General features: G+C 40.5%; 1 protein-coding gene across 16 annotated transcripts in view; it reads right to left on the reverse strand.

Moving 5' to 3' along the window:
- WDR20 (WD repeat domain 20) overlaps positions 1-23891 on the reverse strand; it is an 85661-nt gene that overhangs the window by 36590 nt on the left and 25180 nt on the right. For 2 of the 16 annotated variants that reach the window (XR_008382544.1, XM_053603121.1), the window contains one exon: positions 8168-8272. The exons of the other annotated variants lie outside the window; for them this stretch is intronic. Coding sequence is in view for 1 of the 2 variants with exons in the window: in XM_053603121.1 (XP_053459096.1) it covers positions 8168-8188 (21 nt within the window). In the remaining variant the exon portion in view is untranslated. Of the gene's footprint in view, positions 1-8167; positions 8273-23891 lie in introns of those variants that run through there. 16 annotated transcript variants of the gene reach the window in all.

Here is a 23891-nt window from a genome sequence, read left to right on the forward strand (position 1 = left end):
TTGTGGAGACAGTCTCATTTCACTGCCTTCGGTAAAGTGCCATGATGTCACAGGACTCACAGCAACCTCCAGCTCTTGGGCTTCCGCGATTCTCCTGCCTCAGCCTCCCAAACAGCTGGGACTACAGGCGCCCGCCAGAATGCCCGGCTATTTTTTGGTTGCAGTTCAGCAGGGGCTGGGTTTGAACCCGTCACCCTCGGTATATGGGGCCGGTGCCCTACTCACTGAGCCACAGGTGCCACCTGTAGGCTTGTTCTTAAGTTAAACGTTTACTTAAGTTGGAACAGGTATATTTGCCCGTTACCTATAATAGCCTCCATTCATAAATGGAAGTCATATGTCAGACAGATATTTGTACCTCGGGGACTACCTGTATTATCACTCCTCTTGACCACATCTCAAGACAGGCAAAACAGGGACCAAAAGTAACCAAGGGATTTCTTTCCAGGGTCACAAAGGATCACCCACTTGAAAAGAAGTGCAACTGGAGCCTATCTTAAGCTGAGATCCAAAATAAACTACATTACAAAGATTGATCCAGTTTTACCTTGGGTGAACTTCTACCTAATCAGCTCCGGGGCTTCTTGTGCCTTCTTTCCCCAGCCCATTTGGGGCTGAACGACACCTACTGTTCATCCTTTTGGAAATGCAGAGTCACCAAAGCCTTCGAAGCTATAGATGTGAATGAAGAGACCCCAGCCACTCAAGAGATGAAAGATATATTCATTTTTTGAACAAATCTCAATGTACTTAAACCAAACTTTTCTCCCACATAATGGGAAATAATTGGGTCTAATGACAAAAATACCACACAATGATTTTCTTTTTTGGCCGGGGCTGGGTTTGAACCCGCCACCTCCAGCATATGGGACCGGCGCCCTACTCCTGAGCCACAGGCATCGCCCCACACAATGATTTTCAAACATCGTTACTGCCCATACTTCACACGCAAGTGAACAGTGTTACACTCAAGAAAGAAGCTATATGGCACTGCACAGATGTCTGTACTACAGTCCAACCCATTTGTCCTTGAAAGGGAAACAAAACCAGGTTCATCTTATTAAACACCCACACAATCCATCTTTCTCACAGTTTCTTCAGTCTAACAGTTACATCCAAAATATTTGCACAACTGGCATTAACAGCATGTAAAGAGCTCAACACTTGTCTTTAAAAAAATACTCTGTGGGGCGGTGCCTTTGGCTCAGTGAGTAGGGCGCCGGCCCCATATACCGAGGGTGGCGGGTTCAAACCCAGCCCCAGCCAAACTGCAACAAAAAAATAGCCGGGCGTTGTGGCGGGCGCCTGTAATCCCAGCTACTCTAGAGTCTGAGGCAAGAGAATCACGTAAGCCCAAGAGCAGGCGATTGCTGTGAGCTGTGAGGTCACAGCACTCTACCGAGGGCGACAAAATGAGACTCTGTCTCTAAAAACAAAAAAATAAATTAAAGATACTGTGTGTGGGGTGGGGCCTTGGTGTGTGTCACACTTTATGGGGACAAGACATGATTGCAAGAGGGACTTTACCTAACAATTGCAATCAGTGTAACCTGGCTTATTGTACCCTCAATGAATCCCCAACAATAAAAAATAAATAAATAAATAAATAAAAATACTGTGTGTGTATGTATACATATATGTGTGTGTATATATCAGAAATATAAGAAATCAGGTAGGCTTTGCATCACTTATCCTCAAAGGAAAAATATTAATAAACTGCACAGTGTCAGTGTTTCAAAAAGGACAGGAACTTATCTGTGTTATTCACCACTCTATCCCCAACACCTAATTGAGCACCTGGCACAAAAGGCAAAGCTGAATACCTGTCACATAAAGCAAACAATTCTGAAAATGGGGGGAAAGAAAAGTGATAGCAAGAGACCTATAGCCAGACATGTACTAATGTGACAAGACATAATCCTTTTGCTGACCAAAATCTTTACAAATAAATGTCTTCTTAGATGCCGATCTATAAAAGTAAACAGCTTCTTCAGCAAATACTGGTACATCACTTTACAGTTCACAGAACACTTCATGCATCAGTTCTCTAAACCAGGCGTCCTCAAACTTTTTAAACAGGGGGCCAATTCACTGTCCCTCAGACCACTGGAGGGCTGGACTATAGTTTTAAAAAAAACTATGAACAAATTCCTATGCACACTGCACATATCTTATTTTGAAGTAAAAAAACAAAACAGGAACAAATACAATCACACCGCCGCATGTGGCCCACAGGCCACAGTTTGAGGACCCCTGAACTCTCACTACAACCTTGTGCAGTTAAGTATTACTGCCACTCCCATTTTATAGGCAAGAAAACGGAATTAGCTGTGTAGAAGAACCAAGTGTAATCAGGTGCCTAGAGTTCAGCCATCTAAATTCAGTCCCTTTGGTCCTTCTATTGCACCATGTTACCAGGGTGGAAAGTTGACAAGATGGAAGTTGACATCTGAGGTAGCATCTAGTTCTAAAGTTCTATCACTGTATGACTCTACATTCCTATGTTTACTGAAGTGGGTCTTCTGTAGTTTGGCCCAGATTCCAGATAGACCTTCCCAATGCATTTACCTCACAAGGCTGTTTTATTAAAATGGAATAATGTACATATGTAGTAAAGTCATAGCACAATCCCTGGCACTTAACAGGCACTCAAGAAATGTTAGTTCCAGAAACAATACTGGAACCGTAGCTGGGCATGATGGCTCACACCTGTAATCACTGCACTCTGAGAAGCTGAGGCAGGTGGATAGCTTGAGCTCAGGAGCTGGAGACCAGCCTGAACAAAAGTGACACCCCGTCTCTATTAAAAATAGAAAAACTAGCCAGGTGTTACGGCGGGCACCCATAGTCCCAGCTACTTGGGAGCTTGAGGTAAGGAGATAGCTTGAGCCCAAGAGTGAGGCTCTATCTCAAAAAAACAACAAAACAAACAAAAAGACAGTAACTTCCTTTTTACTTAGTTTCTATTTTTTTTTTTTTTTGAGACAGAGCCTCAAGCTGTCGACCTGGGTAGAGTGCCGTAACATCACAGCTCACAGCAACCTCCAACTCCTGGGCTTAAGTGATTCTCCTGCCTCCACCCCCCAAGTTGCTGGGATTACAGGCACCCACCACAACGCCCAGCTATTTTTTTGGTTGCAGCCGTCATTGTTGTTTGGCGGGCCGGGGCTGGATTCGAACCTACCAGCTCAGGCGTATGTGGCTGGCGCCTTAGGCGCTTGAGCCACAGGCGCCGAGCCTTTACTTAGTTTCCATTCCTCCTTCACCCTCATATTTAACTGGTACACAGCCCACACTTGCCTGGTATAGCAGACCCATCCCTTTTACTAAACACAAACCATTTGGTGTGTTGCTTGCTAGCATGCTTCTGATGGGCTCTGACCCTGGAACGCATGTTCCAGAGCATCTCTCACAATCACAGCAGCCGCAAGACCATGAAAGGTGAGGCAGGGAATAAGGTACAGGGGAGGAAGGCAGGACGACAAGCCAGACATCAGCCAGTCAGAATGCCAAAAAGTACTTAGACATAAGACGTGTGGAGTATCACCTTTATGTCACAAAACAGTAAGAGGTACACAGTCACAAAATGTGTAAATATGTTTTATGAAAATTTCACAGCAAAATTGCTACGAACAGCTTGCTGTTCACCAAACACAGACTTCTCCTAGGGTCCATCAAAGGCTCCTCCTTTGGAGATCGACTTAGGGGTGGAGTTGGGCTGGAGAAAGGGCTGACATATGTGCCAGCATTTTCTTCACTGGCCCAGCACTGTCAGTCAAGTATCAGCTGAAATAACAAGCTTCTGTTGTTAAACATATGTCATTTTTTCCCCAAAGCTAGGGTTGAAGAAATGGCAGCAACTTGTAGGGCCTACAAACTGTTAGCTATGTAAAGTCTACTCCTTAGAAACTGTTAGCCATGTAAAATCTCTTCTGTCACAGTTTTTTTTTTTTTTTGCATAACAAGTTTATTTTTTAAAGGCATATAGATAATAAAGTAAATATTTAGTCAGATCTTAACTTCTATTCTAGAATTTGTTCCATTAAGTTCCATTCTCTAAACATGTTTAGGTCAATAATTGTCATGTTCATTACAGTCCATTACTTTTCTTCTGTTAAAATTAACTGTGGTTTTCTTCTCTGTTGGCTCACTTTTTCAAGGATTTCTATTAAACCTTGATCTGATACCTTCCCACTTAGTTGTCTATATCTTGCCATCTGTATAAGGTAATTCTCTACTGCTTTCATTTTTTCAGGCTTTACAAGAGCTAAGTTACTTAACCTGGCCCAGGCTGACTGATCCAGAACATGGGCCAACATACTGTTTCTCATTTCTGCTTCCCTGTATTTTGCCTCCTGTTGTGCCAGGATCCGAATAATTAATATCTGGATGCACTTGGATCAATGGGATAGCTCACTTATATCAATGTTTCAATGAGCTTCCCGTGCTTCACCTGCAGCTCGGCCAGCCTCTGCTGCCTCAGCGCCTCCAGCTCCTCGTCCACCATGGTGCGTCCATCCGTGGCAGAGCAGCCACAGCCACCCCGCTGAACTTAATCAGCAGCTAAAACATCTTTGCTATCTCCTCATTTTCTTATGTTGCACTCCATGTTTAGGTGAAGTCTCTTATCACACAACGAATCACTACCAATGGTCATGGTACTTCTCTTAGGCTAATGAAATACTGATTTGTTCATTAAAGAAAAACAGTGAATAAACATTAAAATAAATTCAATTTGCACATATTCAAACACCAAATCTCATCACATTAAAATGCTGACATATTCAAATGACCTATTTTTATGAAACCCTTCTTAAATATGCATAGAAATATGAATTCCAAAGGGAATACCAGTATCTCAAATTGAAGAAAAGGCAAAATCCAAAATGCAAAATCCATTTCTGTAAAAGATACTCATTTCAAATTCTTAGAAAATAAGTTTTTTTTTAAGTTCCTTCTGAAAAGGGCAGAGGGAGAGAAAATACTATGCCTTTTTCAAAGTGTTGAAACAACAGTGGTAAACTAAAGACTATTACAAGTCAGGGAGCAGTTCTTCTGTGCTGCTTAATAACTATACCACTGTTTTTCTAACCTTTAGCTGGTCCATGGGCTTATTATATTTGGCAGAGCAGATACATGATTTTTAAATTTTCCAGTTCAAGCTGCTGAGTAACATAAACAGTGAGCTGCAGAAGAGCTCCCATTCTGAATGAAAAATGCCCTAAATCCCCAATCATGCAGAGGCCCAACTTACAAAGTCTTGCGATTTTTCTCATCCTATAGAGAAACTAAGGCCCAAGGAGAGGTGGTGATCTGTCCAAGTTTCACAGTTAGCCATTTGTCACATATGTCTTATCTCCTCAATTAATCTAATTTTTTTTTTTTTTTCAAAGACAGAGCCTCAAGCTGTGGCCCTGGGTAGAGTGCCGTAGCATCACAGCTCGTAGCAACCTCCAACTCCTGGGCTTAAGCAATTCTCTTGCCTCAGCCTCCCAAGTACCTGGGACTATAGGCGCCCACAACAGCGCCCAGCTATTTTTTGGTTGTAGTTGTCATTGTCGTTTGGCAGGCCCGGGCTGGATTTGAACCCGCCAGCTCTGGTGCATGTGGCTGGCGCCTTAGCCTCTTGAGCTACAGACGCTGAGCCTAATCTAATTCTTTTTAGAGCATACCTTCCTTTTTTTTTTTTTTTAGAGACAGAGTCTCATTAGGTTGCCCTTGGTAGAGTGCCATTGCATCACAGCTTACAGCAACCTCCAGCTCTTGGGCTTAGGCAATTCTCTTGCCTCAGCTTCCCGAGTAGCTGGGACTATAGGTACTGGCTACAATGCCTGGCTATTTTTTTGTAGCAGTTTGGCCAGGGCCAGGCTCTAACCTGCCACCCTCTGTATATGGGGCCAGCGCCCTACTCACTGAGCCGCAGGCGCTGCCCCCTAGAGCATACCTTTCTTATAGACCACTTCAATTAACAGCTACTCAGACATTTCTGATTTTTTCCTACCAGATTAAAAAAGCCTTTGGGGGCCAGGTGGGGTGGCTCACGCCTATAATCCTAGCATTCAGGGAGGACAAGGCAGGTAGATTGCGTGAGCTCAACAAGTTTGAAACTAGCCTAAGCAAGAGCGAGACCCTGTCTCTAAAAATAGCCAGTGTCAAGGTAAGTGCCTGTTGTCCCAGCTACATGAGAGGATCACTTGAGTCCAAGAGTTTGAGGTTGCAGTGAACTATGACGCCACTACTCAGGGTGACAAAGTGAGACTCTGTCTCAAAAAAAATAAAATAAAAAAGCTTGTACAGGCATTTTTTTTTCTTTTTTTGAGACAGAGTCTCAAGTTGTCGCCCTCACAGCAACCTCCAACTCCCGGGCTTAAGCGATTCTCTCATCTTAGCCTCCCAAGTAGCTGGGACTACAGGTGCCTGCCACAATGCCTGGCTGTTTTATTTTGTTGCAATTGTCATTGTTGTTTTAGCTGGCCTGGGCAGCTAAACCCAGCACCCTCAGTGTACACGGCCGGTGCCCTGCCAACTGAGCTACAGGAGCCGCCAAGGCATTTTGGTTTTTTTGGAGACAGTCTCGCTCTGTCTAAAGTGCAGTGACATCATCGTAGCTCACTGCAACTTCAAGCTCCTGGGCTTAAGCGATCCTCCTGCCTAACTCATAGGATACATGCAATGAGAATAAACATGAACATTAACAAATCTCAAAAAATAATCTTGAGCAAAGGAAGCCAGATGTAAAAGTATATACTAAATAATTTCCATTTGTATAAAGTAGAAAACTAAATTAAATCCAATTCAAAAATAAGGAAAAATAATTTATAATACTAGAAGTGAGGTCAGTGGTTATCCCTGAAAGATGAGGAGAACAGGCCACAGGGGAGGCTTCTGGGTGGCCAAGAATGTGCTCCTTACTCTATGGTTGATTCTGCTGGGAAAATTAATTGAGCTTTACATTTATACACATTCCAGTTTGCATGCTATCCTAAAATTAAAGATAAAAATTATGAGCAAACACATGTACAAAGATAGTTCACTCAGCTCTGTTTATAACAAAACATTAAACATTAAAACAAAACACATCCCATGTACTTCTCCAAAAAGGCAGTGGGAAGTGTCATGAGCAGGCCTTGGCAGTGTGATTTGCTATAGAAGTTTGGTCTCAGTCACGTTTCTGAAAGCCATGGAAAGTGACTTTTATTTATGTTACTACGTGGGTCACAAGGCCAAGTTCAGCACTTGTTCCTGGAGTTTGAATTCTGACTTGAACGGAAACTGAAATATGCCAACAGCAGCAATTACAAAAATGATGTCATGATCAAAAAAGAGGCTTATGTACATAAAAGTGTGAAGAAGGAACTGAAGAGAATAATTAATGACAATGAAATTACCAAAGAGGATGATGCTTTGTGGCCTCCTCCCGATCAAGTGGGCTGGCAGGAGCTTGAAATCATAATTGGAAATGAACACATTTCTTTCACAACATCAAAAATTGGTTCCCTTATTAATTAATGTCAATCAATTAAAAGATCCAGAAGGTTTATGATTTTATTTCGTGTCCAGGACCCGAAATGTTTGGTCTTCAGTTCTGACTGGATTACATTTCAAGATTAAACCAATTTAGGCTGAATATTAGTGTGGACACGACAGGGGTGGGAGTAGCTATTAATTACCATTATTGAGAAATTTTTATGTATGCCAAGGCAATATTTTTATAAGCTGTAAATGACTGTCTTTAGTAAACATGTGATAAAATCCGAAAAAAAGGCAATGGGTAAATACATTATGCAGCCATTTAAAATTAAGATATTTATTAGCAAGGAAGGATATTATATGGTATATTTAAAAAAAAAATTTTTTTATTTTTAATTTCAGCTTGCTTGTTCATTCTTCTTCCTTTGAAGTACTTGTTTTTGGTTCATTTTCTTCTTTTTTTTTTTTTTTTTGTAGAGACAGAGTTTCACTGTACCACCCACGGTAGAGTGCCGTGGCGTGACACAGCTCACAGCAACCTCCAAATCCTGGGCTTAAGCGATTCTCTTGCCTCAGCCTCCCAAGCAGCTGGGACTACAGGCGCCTGCCACAACGCCCGGCTATTTTTGGTTGCAGTTTGGCCGGGGCTGGGCTTGAACCCACCACCCTCGGCATATGGGGCCGGCGCCCTACTCACTGAGCCACAGGCGCTGCCCATTCGTCTCTCTTTTTTTTTAATGTTCTTCCTTTGGCGATTCTCTTTCCTGTTGCCTCCTCAGTAGCTGGGATTACAGACTCCCACCTGTAACATCAAAAACGTCCGGCTGTTTTTGATGTTAGTAGAGACGGGGTCTTACTCTGGCTCACTGCTGCTCACACTGGTCTCGAACCTCTGGGCTCAGGCAATCCACCTGCATCAGCCTCCCACAGTGCTGGGACTACAGGCATGAGCCACCACGCCCGGCCTATATGGTATATTATTAAGGAAAAAATACAAAAATAAAAAATGATTCTAATGACAAAAAAATGGCAAAGAAATCTTAAGTATACATATTGTAACCATATTGTTAATGATAATATTGTATCGTTAATACATCTTGATAAATAAAGCAAAATAGTTAGCTGGGTGCAGTGGCTCACGCCTATAATCCTAGCACTCTGGGAGGCCAAGGCAAGAGGATTCCTTGAACTCAGCAGTTTGAGACCAGCTTGACGAAGAACGGGACCCCATCTCTACTAAAAATAGAAAAAATGTTAGCCGGTCATTGTGATGGGTACTCATAGCCCTAGCTATTTGGGAGGCTGAGGCAAGAAGATCCCTTGAAACCAGGAGTTTGAGGTTACTGTGAGTAACGCCATGGTACTCTAGCCTAAGCAACAGAGTGAGCTTCTATCTCAAAAAAAAAAAAAAAAAAAAAAGTTAATTCTACGAATATCAAGAGAAACTGAGACTTTCATCCATACCTTAAAAGAGGTATGAATGTAAAACCATTAATCTTAAATTCTGTAGGAAAGACCAATATAAACTTATGATGTACTTTTTTTCCTTAAAAATACCCTGTACCCGTCAAGGCATAAAACAATGGCCAATAACAACAGGAACTTATAATATCCAAACCGTGATGCAAATACTACGTAGTATTTGCCACAAAGAGTAATCGAAGATCCATGGTTGCCAGGTATGGAGCAGGAATCTAATATATTTTTTCGTGCCTCTGAGCAAAAAAGCTATCAGACTACTGAAATTGGGTCAAAAAGACTTAGGACGCAAAGTAAAGGGACTATCACTGACCACAGATGAGACAACTTAAATATCAAAACAATACAATTTTCATGGAAGAAAAATAACTCAAGAGTTGAGTTATACTAATATCAATAAACAGAAGAGAAAAAAGAAAAGTTCTCCATTATAGTAGACTAATACCCCAAAATGTAAAAAAAAAGAATAGAATTTGAAAAATCACCATTTTACAACCATCACTTTTCAGCCAAAAATTATCAATGGATACTAAAACTAGTGGGTAAAGGTTTGACAGAAACAGGATATTTATGTAGTCTCAAAGTATCTCCCTACAAATTATATGTCAATTACAAAGAAAATGGAACTTTATTAACAGATCAATTTAGCAGACACAATCTTAATCACTGCTAACACTGCCCAAACTGACGAGGACAAATCAGCGTCATGCACCTCCTGATATGCTCCCCTAAAAAAAGATAACAAGATTAATTCTATGGTATTCCACCAAAATCGCAGACCCTGCATTTTTCATTATTTTCACGATTGTCATTTTCAAATTGATTTGAAAAAATGATTTTCATATTTTTCGTGCAACAATATCAAACAAATCTAAATTATGAGGTATTATTCTACAAAAAACCTGATCTGAACTCAAAAATATCAAGATCATGAAAAAAAAACAAGGCAAAGGCAGATTCCATTATTCCTTTTTTCTACATTCATTGGGCATAAGTTTACTACAATGGAGAACTTTCTTTTGGATTTGTTGATGTTAGTATAAACTCAAATTCTTTATTCTATGAAAATTCTATAGTATTATTTTGATGCTTAAATTGTCTCACCTGTGGCCAGTGACAGACTGAAGGAGACTGAAGAGACTGCAACTAATTGTAGGTATGAACCTGGACTGGATCCCAAACGAGGAAGGAAATGACTATTAAAAGACAGCATTAGGACAACTAGTAAAATTTTAATGTGAATTATAAGAGCAATGTATTAGTGTTCTCTGACTGTGATAAATGGAGTGGTTATGTAAGTGAAAGTCCTTATTCTTAGGAAACAGAAGTTGAAATTTATGTGGGAAAATGGGCATGATTTCTATAAATTACTCCGAAAGGATATATATTTATATACACAATACAAGAGAACAAATGATAAAATGAATGGGCAAATTTTAAGAATTGATTGATATAGGTAATGGGCACGTGGGAATTTTTTACACCATTCTTATAACTTGTAAGTGTAAAATTATAGAAAAACAATGTTTTAAAAAGAGAAGCATAAGCATTCACATTAAATGTAACGGGTGGTCCTTGTTTGGAAACAGATTTGAATAACCAAGTATAAAATGACCTTTATTTTTGATAGTGGTTATATGAATCTGGACGTGGAATTAAACAGCACAAAACCACACACAAACACAGGAATGCATGTGAAAATGGTGAAATCTGCACCGGGTGCAGTGGCTCATGCCTGTAATCCTAGCACTTTAGGAGGCTGAGGCAGGTGGATTGCCTGAGCTCACTGGTTTGAGACCAGCCTGAGCAAGAGCAAGATCTTTTCTCTAAAAATAGCTGCAGGTTGTGGCGGGCACCTGTAGTCCCAGCTACTTGGGAAGCTGAGGCAAGAGAATCACTTGAGCCCAAGAGTTTGAGGTTGCTGTGAGCTGTGATGCCACAGCACTCTACCAAAGGCAACAAAGTGAGACTCTGTCTCAAAAAAAAAGATGAAATCTGAACAGCTCTGTAGATGGCACCAATGTCAATTTAATATTGCACTATAATTGAAACTGCTGGGAGGTCATACCAACCCCTGGTGTTTAAAACAAAAAAAGACTATTTACAAATCTGTCAAGAGATAGCCTATGTTCAATTATAAATTTTTTACATGTACAAATGTGGCTTTATTACTAAAAATTGTCCATGTATCATAGAAAAAAAATACAGAAGACTAGCTGAGCACAGTGGTGCATATCTGCAGTCCCAGCTACTCAAGAGGATGAGGTGGGAGGATCATTTAAGTCCAGGAGTTTGAGGCCAAACTGGACAATACAGGGAGATCCTGACTCTTTGAAACCACCCATGCACATATACACATGCTCGCACACATACAAAAAGATATAATATTTGGGATTTGGTTTAAAATAATCCAGTGGAGTAATGTGATACATGAAATGAATTGTTGAAGTTGGAAGACAGGTATATGAAATTTCATTATATCATTCTCTACCTTTCCATAAGCTAAGAAATTTACATAATTAAAAAAGTATGATTAAAAAAGTAGGGTGGCGCCTGTGGCTCAGTCGGTAAGGCGCCGGCCCCATATACCTGAGGGTGGCGGGTTCAAACCCGGCCCGGCCAAACTGCAACCAAAAAATAGCCGGGCGTTGTGGTGGGTGCCTGTAGTCCCAGCTACTCTGGAGGCTGAGGCAAGAGAATCGCTTAAGCCCAGGAGTTGGAGGTTGCTGTGAGCTGTGTGAGGCCACGGCACTCTACTGAGGGCCATAAAGTGAGACTCTGTCTCTATAAAAAAAAAAAAAAAAAAAAGTAGCCAGGTATGGTGGGTCACACTTTGGGAGGCTGAAGCGTGTGGATTGCTTAAGCTCAGGAGTTTGAGACTAGCCTGAGCAAGAACAAGACCCCAACTCTACTAAAAATAGAAAAACTAGCCAGGTGTTTGTGGCAGGAGCCTACACTCCCACCTACTTAGAAGGCTGAGGCAAGAGGATCTCTTGAGCTCAAGAATTTGAGGTTGCTATGAGTTATAATGATGACATGGCACTCCACCCAGGGTAAGAAAGTGATACTCTGTCTCAAAAACAAACAAAAAAGTTATGATTCTGTTTGGGCCATGTATTTATTTATAAGTATATATATGCAAAGAAAATAGTTTGAAAAGATAGTCACCAAAACATTACAAGTAGTTCTTATTAAAAAGGGGGTAACAGATAATTTCTGTCTATCTGAATTCCTAACCTTTTGTCAATAATCATATTACTTGTATAATTTTTTTAAGTAGGAAAAAAATCACATTGTCAAAAAAAAAACAAAAACCCATGCCATGGCCTAGAACAGGGTCACAGAAAAAATATATGTGTTGATAAACAGTAAAATTCACCATAAAAGGAAGCTTATTGTTTCATTAAGAAAATGAGTAAAGATGATATTATGTATCACCAACAGGTAATGATATATTTTGAAACAGGCCAAATCATAATTAGGACATCACTCAGTGAGAAAGGACAGGCCAAATCTTAGAAGAAGCCAACTATTCAAGCAATAGATGAGAAGGCCAAGGCTAGTTCTTTTGTTTTACTCTTCAAAAAACACTATAGTGTTAGAAAAGTCCATTGGGTGTGTCTAATTTGCGAAAGTTAGGCACTTTAGATAACCTTTCCCAGAGTCTTCTTTGGGAAATACAATCTGTTCCAAGTTTAACTCCTTTTTTTTTTCTTTCTCTAATGTAGATCTAAAAGATGGGGGGGGCGCCCGTAGCTCAGTGGTTAGGGCACCAGCCACATGCTAAAGGGCTGGTGGGTTCAAATGTGACCCAGGCCTAGTAAAACAAACAAACAAACAAAACTATCCAGGCATTGTGGTGGGCACCTATAGTCCCAGCTACTTGGGAGGCTGAGGCAAGACGAAAACTTCAGCCCAAGAGTTTGAGCTTGCTGTGAGCTTAGACGCAACAGCACTCTACTGAGGGTGACCAAGTGAGACTCTGTCTCAATTAAAAAAATAAGAAAAAAAAATATGAATTTTACATCTTTCTCATAAGAACTGACCTGAGAATTGAGAAATTATCATCAATTTTTTGCTATTCTAGACTGTCTAGGAAAAATGAATCCTAATTTATCCTTAATCCAGAAGAAATAGCTAAAAGAGTTACACAGTAGAATTTGTAAGTATTCAGTTTAAAATCTTGAGGCCAGAAATAAAGATTTTAGGCTGAACAGGTGTATTAGTGGTCTCAATAAAGGACAACACTGTATTTAAAATGTAGCTTAATAGTTCAACCCACTTAGAACTGAATAAGAAGCTCCACACTGAGTCTGAAATCAACCATAATCCAAAAGTTAACACCTGTCAACAACTGCACATTTGTTAATGCTATGCTCTATGCTAAGTACTTACCATTCATTACCTCATATAATGTAAAATAATACATCGTTAAAATCTTGTAACTACTAGATTAAAAAGTTAAATATAAAGCTACTCACAAAGAAATGGATAAAGCAGCAGCTTATTTCCCAGCATGAATAATTCGTAATATATACACAAAGGTCTTATGTGAATGTGGGTAATATAAGTCTGACATTGTAAAATCCAAGGACCAACAGAAGTGGAATGGTACCTTTTTTTTTTTTTTGAGACAGTCTCACTTTGTCACCCTTGGTAGAGGGCCGTGGTGTCACAGCTCGCGGCAACCTCAAACTCCTAGGCTCAAGCGATTCTCTTGCCTCAGCCTCCCAAGTACTGGGACTGCAGGTGCCCACCACAACATCCAGCTATTTTTAGAGATGAGGTCTTGCTCTTGCTCAGGCTCGTCTCCAACTTGTGAGCTCAGGCAATTCACCTGCCTCGACCTCCCAGAGTGCTAGGATTACAGGTATGAGTCACCGCCCCTAGCCCTCTGAAAGAACTGGCAGTTTTACAGCGTTGAGTCTTTTTTTGTTTGTTTTTAAAGAGACAGCATCTCACTTTGTCAGCCTTGGTAGAGTGCTGTAGTGTCACAGCTCACAGCAACCTCCAGCTCATGGGTTTAAGTCATTCTCTTGCCTCAGCCTCACGAGTAGCTGGGCCCACAGGCACCCACCACGATGCTCGGCTATTTTTTGTTGCAGTTTGGCTGGGGCCCGGGTTTGAACCTGCCACCCTCAGTATATGGGGCCGGGGCCCTACCCACTAAGCACAGGTGCCACCCAGTGTTGAGCCTTTTTATTCAAGGATGAACTTTTCTTTTCTTTTGAGACAGAGTCTCACTTTGCCATGATAGATAGAGTGCCATAGCGTCCTAGCTCACAGCAACCTCAAATTCTTGGGCTCAAGTGATTCTCTTGCCTCAGCCTCCCAAGTAGCTGAGACTATAGGCGCCCTCCACAATACCCATCTATTTTTTGGTCTCGCTCTGGCTCAGGCTGGTCTCAAATTTGTGAGCTCAAATCCACCAGCCTGAGCCTCCCAGAGTGCTAGGATTACAGACATAATTTTTCTTCTTAATTACATTTGCTCTCAAGATGCTCCAACTTTTAAAACCAAAAAGTAAACTGCCTAAGATCATACAATCAATTCACAACAAAATTAAACTTAGATCTCTAGTGTGATTCACTGAAAGTGCACCATACCCAAAACTCTAGGAAAAACACTCGAGTAACCTTACTTAAAGCCCTCATTTCTCAGCCTCTTTCTTCCCCCTGTAGTTTTCTTGCTTCTACATCAGACAGTAACAACTGGTTCCCAGAAAGTGAAGCTGTATTATTTATAACACAGAATAAATACCTACAGAAGACTTTTCAAAACTCATTAAATTTAGGATAAAACAAATGACACTTATTTGGTTATAGCAGTTCACAGGTATGTTCCAATTGCTGCCTGCCTTCTTCAGGAGATAGCAACCAAGTAAGGAGACATGAGTTGCTTGCCTTTTGATAACTCAAAGATCTCAACCTGGCTGTGTCCTGATCAACCAAGGCCAATGCCCACACCCACAGCTCTTTCCAATGATCCTGACCACCTTCCAGAAAATTATCCCTCTGTCACCCAGCCAAATGTACACCAATAAAATTGTGGTTAGCAAGGATGTATGTAAAATTTTATATGCAAATACAAGATGGATGACAGAAATATTAAACTAGTATGCATAGTTACAGAAAGCTAAAAAATGCAGTCTACCCCCTCAGCTTGTTTGTACATGTGGTTCTGACAAAGACTAAAGTTCCAAATACTAGCAGGTCCCAAGCAGCAGCTGCAAATCAAAGGGCAGTCTTTACAGGGTTATGGAACAATCTTCTGATCTCATTCTTTTGTAGAGTACTACAATTAGGTTTGTCTTTAAATAAAAAGAGGCACACAATAACATAGCATCCTCAAGTTTTTTTGTTGCCCACTCCAAGTCCTTGTGCTTGAGTACCCTTGTACTGTTCTCACAAAATTCTTGGACTCCAAGTGATATGTGTGAATGACAGGGAGTGAGAAACCCTGGCACACTCCAAAACATAAAGGAGGAACAGCATGGCAAAAGCACAAAGAACAGGCAGGGCTTGTCTGGTATAAAATGAGGCTGAGGAAGACCCAGGAACTGTTCCACTCCAAAGGTCACCTGCCTTCACCACTGGATACACCCGCACTGCCTGAGTCCCTAACAAACCACCTAATTATTACATTTAGTACTTTAAAAGGACCTGAGTTACTTCTCTGTGTGAACTCCCACATCGGTCCTATCCTCCACATAGGTGCTAACCTGGAAAAACAAAAATAAATAGTACACCATCTCAGAAGCATAAAGTGACATGTTACAGCTCTGGCTGAAAATCCACAATACACCTTGAGGAGTGCGTAAGAGCATAGTCTACAAAGCCAGGATGTCTGATTTCATTCAGGTTCTGTCCTGGGTGCTCGAACAAGTTATTTGCCTTTCCATTCCATCATTTCCACAAAATGGGAAAATAGAGATAATAAAATAGTCCCTGGGTGGCGCCTGTGGCTCAGTGGGTAAGGCGCCGGCCCCATATACCGAGGGTGGCGGGTTCAAACCCAGCCGCGGCCAAACTGCAACCAAAAAATAGCCGGGCGTTGTGGCGGGCGCCTGTAGTCCCAGCTACTCGGGAGGCTGAGGCAAGAGAATTGCTTAAGCCCAGGAGTTGGAGGTTGCTGTGAGCTGTGTGAGGCCACGGCACTCTACCAAGGGCCATAAAGTGAGACTCTGTCTCTACAAAAAAAAAAAAAAAAAATAGTCCCTATTGGTCAAGCACGGTGGCTCACACCTATAATCCTAAGACTCTGGGAAGCTGAGGCAGATAGATCACTTGTGTTCAGGAGCTCAAGACCAGCCTACGCAAGAGCAACAGCAAGACCCCGTCTCTATTAAATACACAAAAACTAGCCAGGCGTTGTGGTGGGCGCTTGTAGTCCCAGCTACTTGGGAGGCTGAAGCAAGGGGATCACCTGAGCTCAACAATTTGAGGTTGCTGTGAGCTGACACCACAGTGAGACTCGGTCTCAAAAAAATAAAAAATAAAAAATAGTTCCTACTAAAGGCAGTATTTGAAGATTAAGGAAATTAAAATAAGTAAAGTGATTAGAATTGGGCATGGCATAAAGTGAAGTGCTATGTAAGTCTTAACTATTATCATTCATAAATAACATGAAGTTACATTTGTTAAATGCAATCAAACCAAGAACTACAGTGAGTTCCCACAGAAATAAACATTTCATTCTTTATGAGGAATTTAAAATATTTTTATTCAGTTGCATATCTAAAAATGTGTGTATGTACAAATAAATATCGTGGGGGGAAAGTCAAACTTAGGACAGGAACATTACTTCTTCCAATGAATTAAGATTTGACTAATCTCGATGTAGCTCTTTCAAAAGTTATAATTTCAGAGATCAGAGCTGTGTAGCATACCAATTTACACCTCAATAAAAGTACAAGTTAATTTCTACATACTGAGTAATACATACATGAGGTTGCTATGTAAGTGAAAATGCAAAGACTATGATTTCAAAGGCCTTTTCTTTTTACCTCCTAATTCTCTGACACACTGTAAGTAAATGAATATTAAGAAAAGGAAAATGGGCTCGGCGCCTGCTGCTCAGTGGCTAGGGCACCAGCCACATATACCGGAGCTGGCGGATTTGAACCCAGTCCAGCCCTGCCAAACAACAATGACAACTACAACCAAAAAAATAACCGGGTGTTGTGGCAGGCGCCTGTAGTCCCAGCTACTTGGGAGGCTGAGGCAAGAGAATTGCTTAATTCCAGGAGTTTGAGGTTGCTATGAGCTGTGACACCATAGCACTCTACTGACACAATAAGACTCTGTCTCAAAAAAAAAAAAAAAGAAAGAAAAGAAAAGAAAAATGGTCAGTGTTTCTATTTTTTTTTTTTTTTAAGCTGGAAAGTTGCTATTTAGTGGATGGGTTAAGTAAATGATGTGAGAAATCTAGTAATGTGAGTATTACAACCATTTATTACATGACCATATGACAGCCATGCAACCACACATATTCTTTGGGAGCAAGGGATTACATAAAAAGCAGGGTGGGATACTAGAAAGACAGGCTTTGGAATATGACAGACCTTGCACTTAGCCGCTATGTAGCCTTGGCAAGTCAAGGCTCCTCAGAGACCCCCATTTCTCATCAGAGACCCCCATTTCTCATCTTTATATAAAGTGAGAACACCAGTCCCTCTTCTGAAAATGACTTGTGAGGTCATAAGAGACCACCAATGCATGTTTAGTACCTAGACCAAGTTGGTATTCAATAAATGGAAGTTATGATGAGATATAAATTAATCAATGGCTATTAATATAATCTACAGATTAAATAGCCGATAACTTTTTACTTGGTGTTCACTGTGAGGCAAACACGCTGAATTAGACCCTATAAGGCAGTGGTTCTGAAACTAACCCATCAGAATCACCTGGCCTGCTAATTAGAAAAGATTGCTGGGCCCTACCCTCAGTTTCTGATTCAGCTGGTCAAGAGCAAGGACCCAAAATCTTCACTTCTAAAAGTTCTGAGATGCTGTTCATGCCCCCATGATGGGGCATCACACATGAGAACCACTGCTATAAGGGAAAAGAGAAGGAAGGACAAAAAACTTTCCTAAAAGGAACTCACTGAAAATTTGCAAAACAAATAGACAAAAGAATTTAGCCTCATATATACAGATCTCAAACCCCATCACCCTACAAAAGGTACAAATTTGTCCTGTAAAAAATGAGGATGACAGGGTCCAGGGTCCCTTCAGGGCTGGGACCAATAATGATGTTTTTCAAAGGTCCTGCCATATGGCCAGGTGCGGTGGCTCACACCTGTAATCCTAGCACTCTGGGAGGAGGAGAAAGGTGGATCACTTGAGCTCACAAGTTCAAGACCAGCCTCAGCAACAGCGAGACCCAGTCTCTAAAAAATAGCCAGGCATTGTGACGGGCACCTGTAGTAGCAGCTACTTGGGAGGCTGAGGCAAGAGGATCTCTTAAGCCCAAGAGTTTGAGGTTGTTGTGAGCTGTGTGATGCCACAGCACTCAATCCAGGGAGACAAAGTGAGACTCGGACTCAAAAAATAAATAAATAAAATAAAGCTCCTGCCATTTGATGGTTTTTATAAAAGACTTTTTACTATAAGAAGTAAAAGATTTAGGCAATAATACAGATAAATAGAAAGATGTAGGAAGGCACTTAAGAAAAGAGCAAGACAAATAGACAAAAACAAGTCTGTAAAGAATTGTATGTCGGCAGCCACCTCTTCACCCCTACCACTACTCAATTACATTAAGCCAAGAAAGATGATTTTTAAAAACTTTGCCTATATTAGGTTATACCATGTACATATTTTGCAGTGTTTCGCAGTGAGAAAATGGCCTTAGTATTCTCTATGCATGTTCTAAATAAACATGAGTTTAAACAAATTAAAGCTATATACGAAAACTCAGAACCTGAATTCTGTCAGCTTAAAACTTGTGCAGAGAATTATGATTTTTTAAATGTGAAGGTATTTAGATCTGTGTTGAAAGTCATATATTTTTATCTGTGCAATGCTGAGTGCAGGCCACCAGCTCTTGGAGAAGTTTCCTATATATGCATTTTATGTGGTTGAATAAACACCTCTCCACTCCAAAAAAAAAAAAAGAAGACAACAATGGTGTCAGCTCAGCCATTTCAGTATGTGTGTGGGAAAATTTTATTATGAGAAATGATGGAGAAATTTTAAAGAGGCCATTGATAGCTAACTTAACAGGCTCAGCTTGGATTTGATGTTATTGATGAAGTGAATCATTACAAATCTTGGGGAAGTTAGTCACATAATAGTGGCAACAGCCAATAGAGATGGAACAATAGGTAAGATAAGGCTAAGTTGCATAGCAAAGGCAGTGAAGGACCATCACCAATTCTGATGCAAGTTATACAGAAACACCCTCTTAACCACTACAGCCAAAAACTTTGGAACTTCTATTCTGCAAGATGACAGCCCATGAAGGTAGTCTACTCAATATGAGAAATACAGTCACATGAGAATCAAGCCCCATTTTAACCCCAATATTTATTAACTTGGTGTTACTGGACATTGATCAAGAAAACTAAGAGATCTGGAACATGATCCACTCAAATGAAAGAGGAAAATCTCATTTCTTTAGCTTTACACAGTATACTATGTACGCTATGTATATACTATGTTCCTCAAATGCAATACATCATGTTAATTAGCTATCTTTACACTTAATACTACTCATCTTATCGATATGTATTTGGCAATGAAAAATTCTACAAAATCTGTTTTAAAACAATGTTCCATCTTTAAGTCAACATTGGCAAGATAAAGACAACCACATCATATACCGGAAAGTGCCCACTTGTCTATATTACTCAGAGTTCAGGAGAAACAGTTGAAAAGTTAGTTTCCATACAAGACATAAGAGATCAGGAAATACTAGGATTGTTCCCTCCAAAATGGATACCTCTTTTCACATCTTACACCAGGATAAATCTCAGCAGTATCAAAGAGATATGAAATGTAAAAATGAAATCTCAGAAGTATAAGATAAAACCATAGGGATTCTAAAAAATAAAGTTGGTAGGGTTAATTATGACACAAAACCTGTGTCACATAAATGAAAAGACTAATAATAGTAAGTCTGTCTATAAACAAAAAATTCCTATTTGGGAAAAACCACTATGAACAAAATCAGAAACGGCAATGGAACAAAATGTCTGCAACTCAGATCACAGATGAAGGGCTCATTTCTAAAAGAGAGCTCTACTAAGTCAATTAAAAAAAAAAAAAAAAAAGAGGGCGGCGCCTGTGGCTCAAGGAGTAGGGCGCCGGTCCCATATGCCAGAGGTGGCGGGTTCAAACCCAGCCCTGGCCAAAAACAAAACAAAACAAACAAACAAACAAAAAAAGAAAATCCTAGTAGAAAAATAGGTACAGAACATGGGCAACACATAGTAAACACAATGGTGAAATGATGTGAAATACAATGGGAACAGATGCTTAACTACTCACAGTATAAGAAACAAAAGAAAGAAACTTCTAGGGTTATACCATTTTTCTTTTTCTTTTTTTTTTTTTTTTGAGATAAGTGTCATTTTGTAACCCTCGGTAGAGTGTCATTGCATCTTAGCTCATAGCAACCTCAAACTCTTTGGCTCCAGAGATCCTCTTGCCTCAGCCTCCCAAGTAGCTGGGACTACAGGTGCCTGCCACAACACCTGGCTATTTTTAGAGACAGAGTCTCACTCTTGCTCAGGCTGGTCTCAAACCTGTGAGTTCAAATCCTGTGAGTACTCGGCCTCCCAAAGTACTAGGATTATAGGTGTGAGCCACCTAGCCCAGCCTGTTATACCATTTTTAATGTTAAATTGACAAAGATCAAATAATAGCACACTGTGTCAGAAGCAAAAATTGATAGTGGGTGGAAGGCAATTTGACTACGTCTATCAAAAATTACAAGAGTGCACATCCTTTGACCCAGCAATTCTATTCACAGGAATTTATTCCTCAGATATGCTAGGAACATGGCAAAATGATGTATGTACGTAGTTATTTATTGAAACATAGTTTGTAATGCTAAAGACAATAAACAAAAATGATGTCCATCAAAAGGGGAATTATGATAAATTCATAAAATGGGATACTATGCTGCCATTAAATAAAGATGGTCTTTATGCAAATATATCTTTAATGACGAAGAACAATCTCTGAAGTATATTTTACAAAACAAAACAAAAACAAGGTACAAAACAGTACAGATACTAAAATGAGCATTTTTTGTAAAGGAAGAAGTAATTTATCTGTGATTTTCTAAGTTGAACCACGGTTGTCTTTGGAAATAACACACAAGAACTTAGCATATTACTTGGAGGAGGGGAAAAAGAAGGGGCTGGGAGACAGTATAAGACTTTTCATTGCAACCCCTTTGAATTTTGAAACGTGAATGTATTACCTAATTTATAATAAATAAAATAAGCCTATAAGAGGTCATAATACCCATGTCCTAAATATAGACTTTCTCACTAAGTTATCTATGAATTCTTTTCACTATCCATTCTACCAATATTTACTGAATTCTACTATATCCTCCAGGCACTGTTTTAGGTAACTGGGGTCTCGGCAATGAAGACAGATAAATTCCTTCTCCTATAGAGTTTAGGAGGGACATAGCCAGTAAACAATCAAATGAATACCACAGAGCAATAAAGACTAGGAAGGAAAATCAGTCACAAAAAAAGGTGATAGCAGTGCCTTTCAGGATATGGTAACAAAAAGACTGACAGCCCTAAGGCTATAGGTCAAAGAGTCTAGTCAGGGGACTAGAGCACATGCAATGGCTTTGAAGGTGCCAAGAGAATTGGATGCAGCCCTCTCCATAAAATAGAATGGTGGAGGAAAAAGGGGGTATGGCAGCAATTCACATTGGTGATTTGGGGAGGAAGAGGAAAAAGGGGAGGGGGAAGTGAGGGGAGAGATCTTTTGCATTAATCTGGATGGAGTCTAACACATTCTTCTCAGTAAAGCAGCACAAGAATGGAGAAGCATGAATACATTGTACTCAATTCTGATATGAGGGCAATTGATTGATATGGTGGGGGTGGGGGAATGGAGAGTGAAGAGAAGGAGGGAGGCAATAGAGGGTCATAGTGTGTGACACACCTCTTACAGGTGGGACATAATTATAAGAGGGACTTTACCTAACAATGCAATCAGAGTAATCTGGTTCTCTGTACCCTAAAATGAATCCCCAACAATAAAAAAAAAAGAAAGAAAGAAATTTAAGCAGTGGAGAAATACAATCTGACCTATATCATTTAAAAGAGCACTCTGAAGGCTGACTTAGTGGCTCATGCCTATAATCCCAGAACTTTGGGAGGTCAAGGCATGAGGATTTCTTGAGCCCAGGAGTTCAAGACCAGCATGGGCAATAGCAAGATCCCATCTCTACAAAAAAAAAAAAAAACGTTAAAAAATCAGCCGGACATGGTGGCTCATGCCAGCAATCCCAACTACTCAGAAGGCTAAGGCAGGATGATCGCTCAAAACCAGGAGTTTGAGGTTGCTGTGAGCTGCTGTGATGATGCCACAACACTCTACCCAGAGTGATAAGAGTGAGATCTCATCTCAAAAAAAAAAAAAAAAAAAGAGTACATCTAAGAAAAAAAGAAATGAAGATAACAAAGAAACAATAGCTGATTCTTTATAAAAAGTTTTAATTTACAAACTCCTGTAAGCCTCTCCAAGAAAAAATTAAAAGGTGCATCTGGGGGCTTAACTCAAGCTGGTGAGTATGAGAAGCAGCAGAAACATAGTCCCAACCAGGAGATGGCCATCTCCATGACTGGAGACAGATGCTCCAGAAAGCAAAAGACAAGAGGAGTGGGAAAAGAAGCTGGCAAAAGTCACTATTAAGGAGGAAGATCTAAGGCAGATGGTGGCAGATATGGAGCATATGCAGCAAAAGTTTTAATTATTCTAACAAACTAATGTGTGCTTTCACAAGGAAACTCACTGTATTAATTTACTGTAATAAATACTTTTTCCTTGAGTGGGAACGGGGAAGGTGAGAGAAAAGGCATAAACAAACAATCATAAAAACAAAAGGGACAAATAACTTCAGATAGAGACTTACAATGTAAATGAGAAAAACAAGGGAACAGGACTGAATCATTAAGAAAAATCCAATACAGGGCGATGCCTGTGGCTCAGTGAGTAGGGCACCAGCCCCATATACTGAGGGTAGCAGGTTCAAACCCGGCCCCGGCCAAACTGCAACAAAGAAATAGCCAGGTATTGTGGTGGGTGCCTATAGTCCCAGCTACTCAGGAGGCTGAGGCAAGAGAATCGCCTAAGCCCAAGAGCTGGACTATAGGCACCCACTACAACGCCCAGCTATTTTTGGAGACAGGAGTCTCACCTTATCTCAGGCTAGTCTGGAACTCCTGAGCTCAGGCAATCCATCCACCTGGGCCTCTCAGAGTACCAGGATTACAGGCAGGAGCCACCACATCTGGCCCACAAGGAGCATTTTAATAAACAGAAGATGACCAATTGTGTCAAATGCTGCTGAGACATCAAGGAAGTTGTAGGCCAAATGGTGTCTAATAGATCTGGTGACATGAAGTTAAGTAACCAGTATCCTGTGAGGGGCAAGATTATATTGGAGTAGAAGGATAACTGTTCCTATCTCCATTAGTGATTTTGGAACTGAAACCATTTCAGCTAAACACAAGACTCAATAGTATCACTGTGAGAGGGAGTACCAGAGGTGGACTAGAAGAGAGTAGACATGGAAGCCAAGAAACCAAGCCTGATGGGTCATGTAGTGGCGATGAAACCGCCCTATACAATGGCAGGATGGGGTGGAAAAGAAGGCTGAGTCAGATCTTACAGTTTTCAAAGACCAGAAGCAGCCAGGAAGTCCCTTTGGTGGCCATGAAAAAGAAAAAGGTGGTATGAG

This window comes from Nycticebus coucang, chromosome 9 (assembly GCF_027406575.1).
Source record: "Nycticebus coucang isolate mNycCou1 chromosome 9, mNycCou1.pri, whole genome shotgun sequence".
Taxonomy (NCBI): domain Eukaryota; kingdom Metazoa; phylum Chordata; class Mammalia; order Primates; family Lorisidae; genus Nycticebus; species Nycticebus coucang.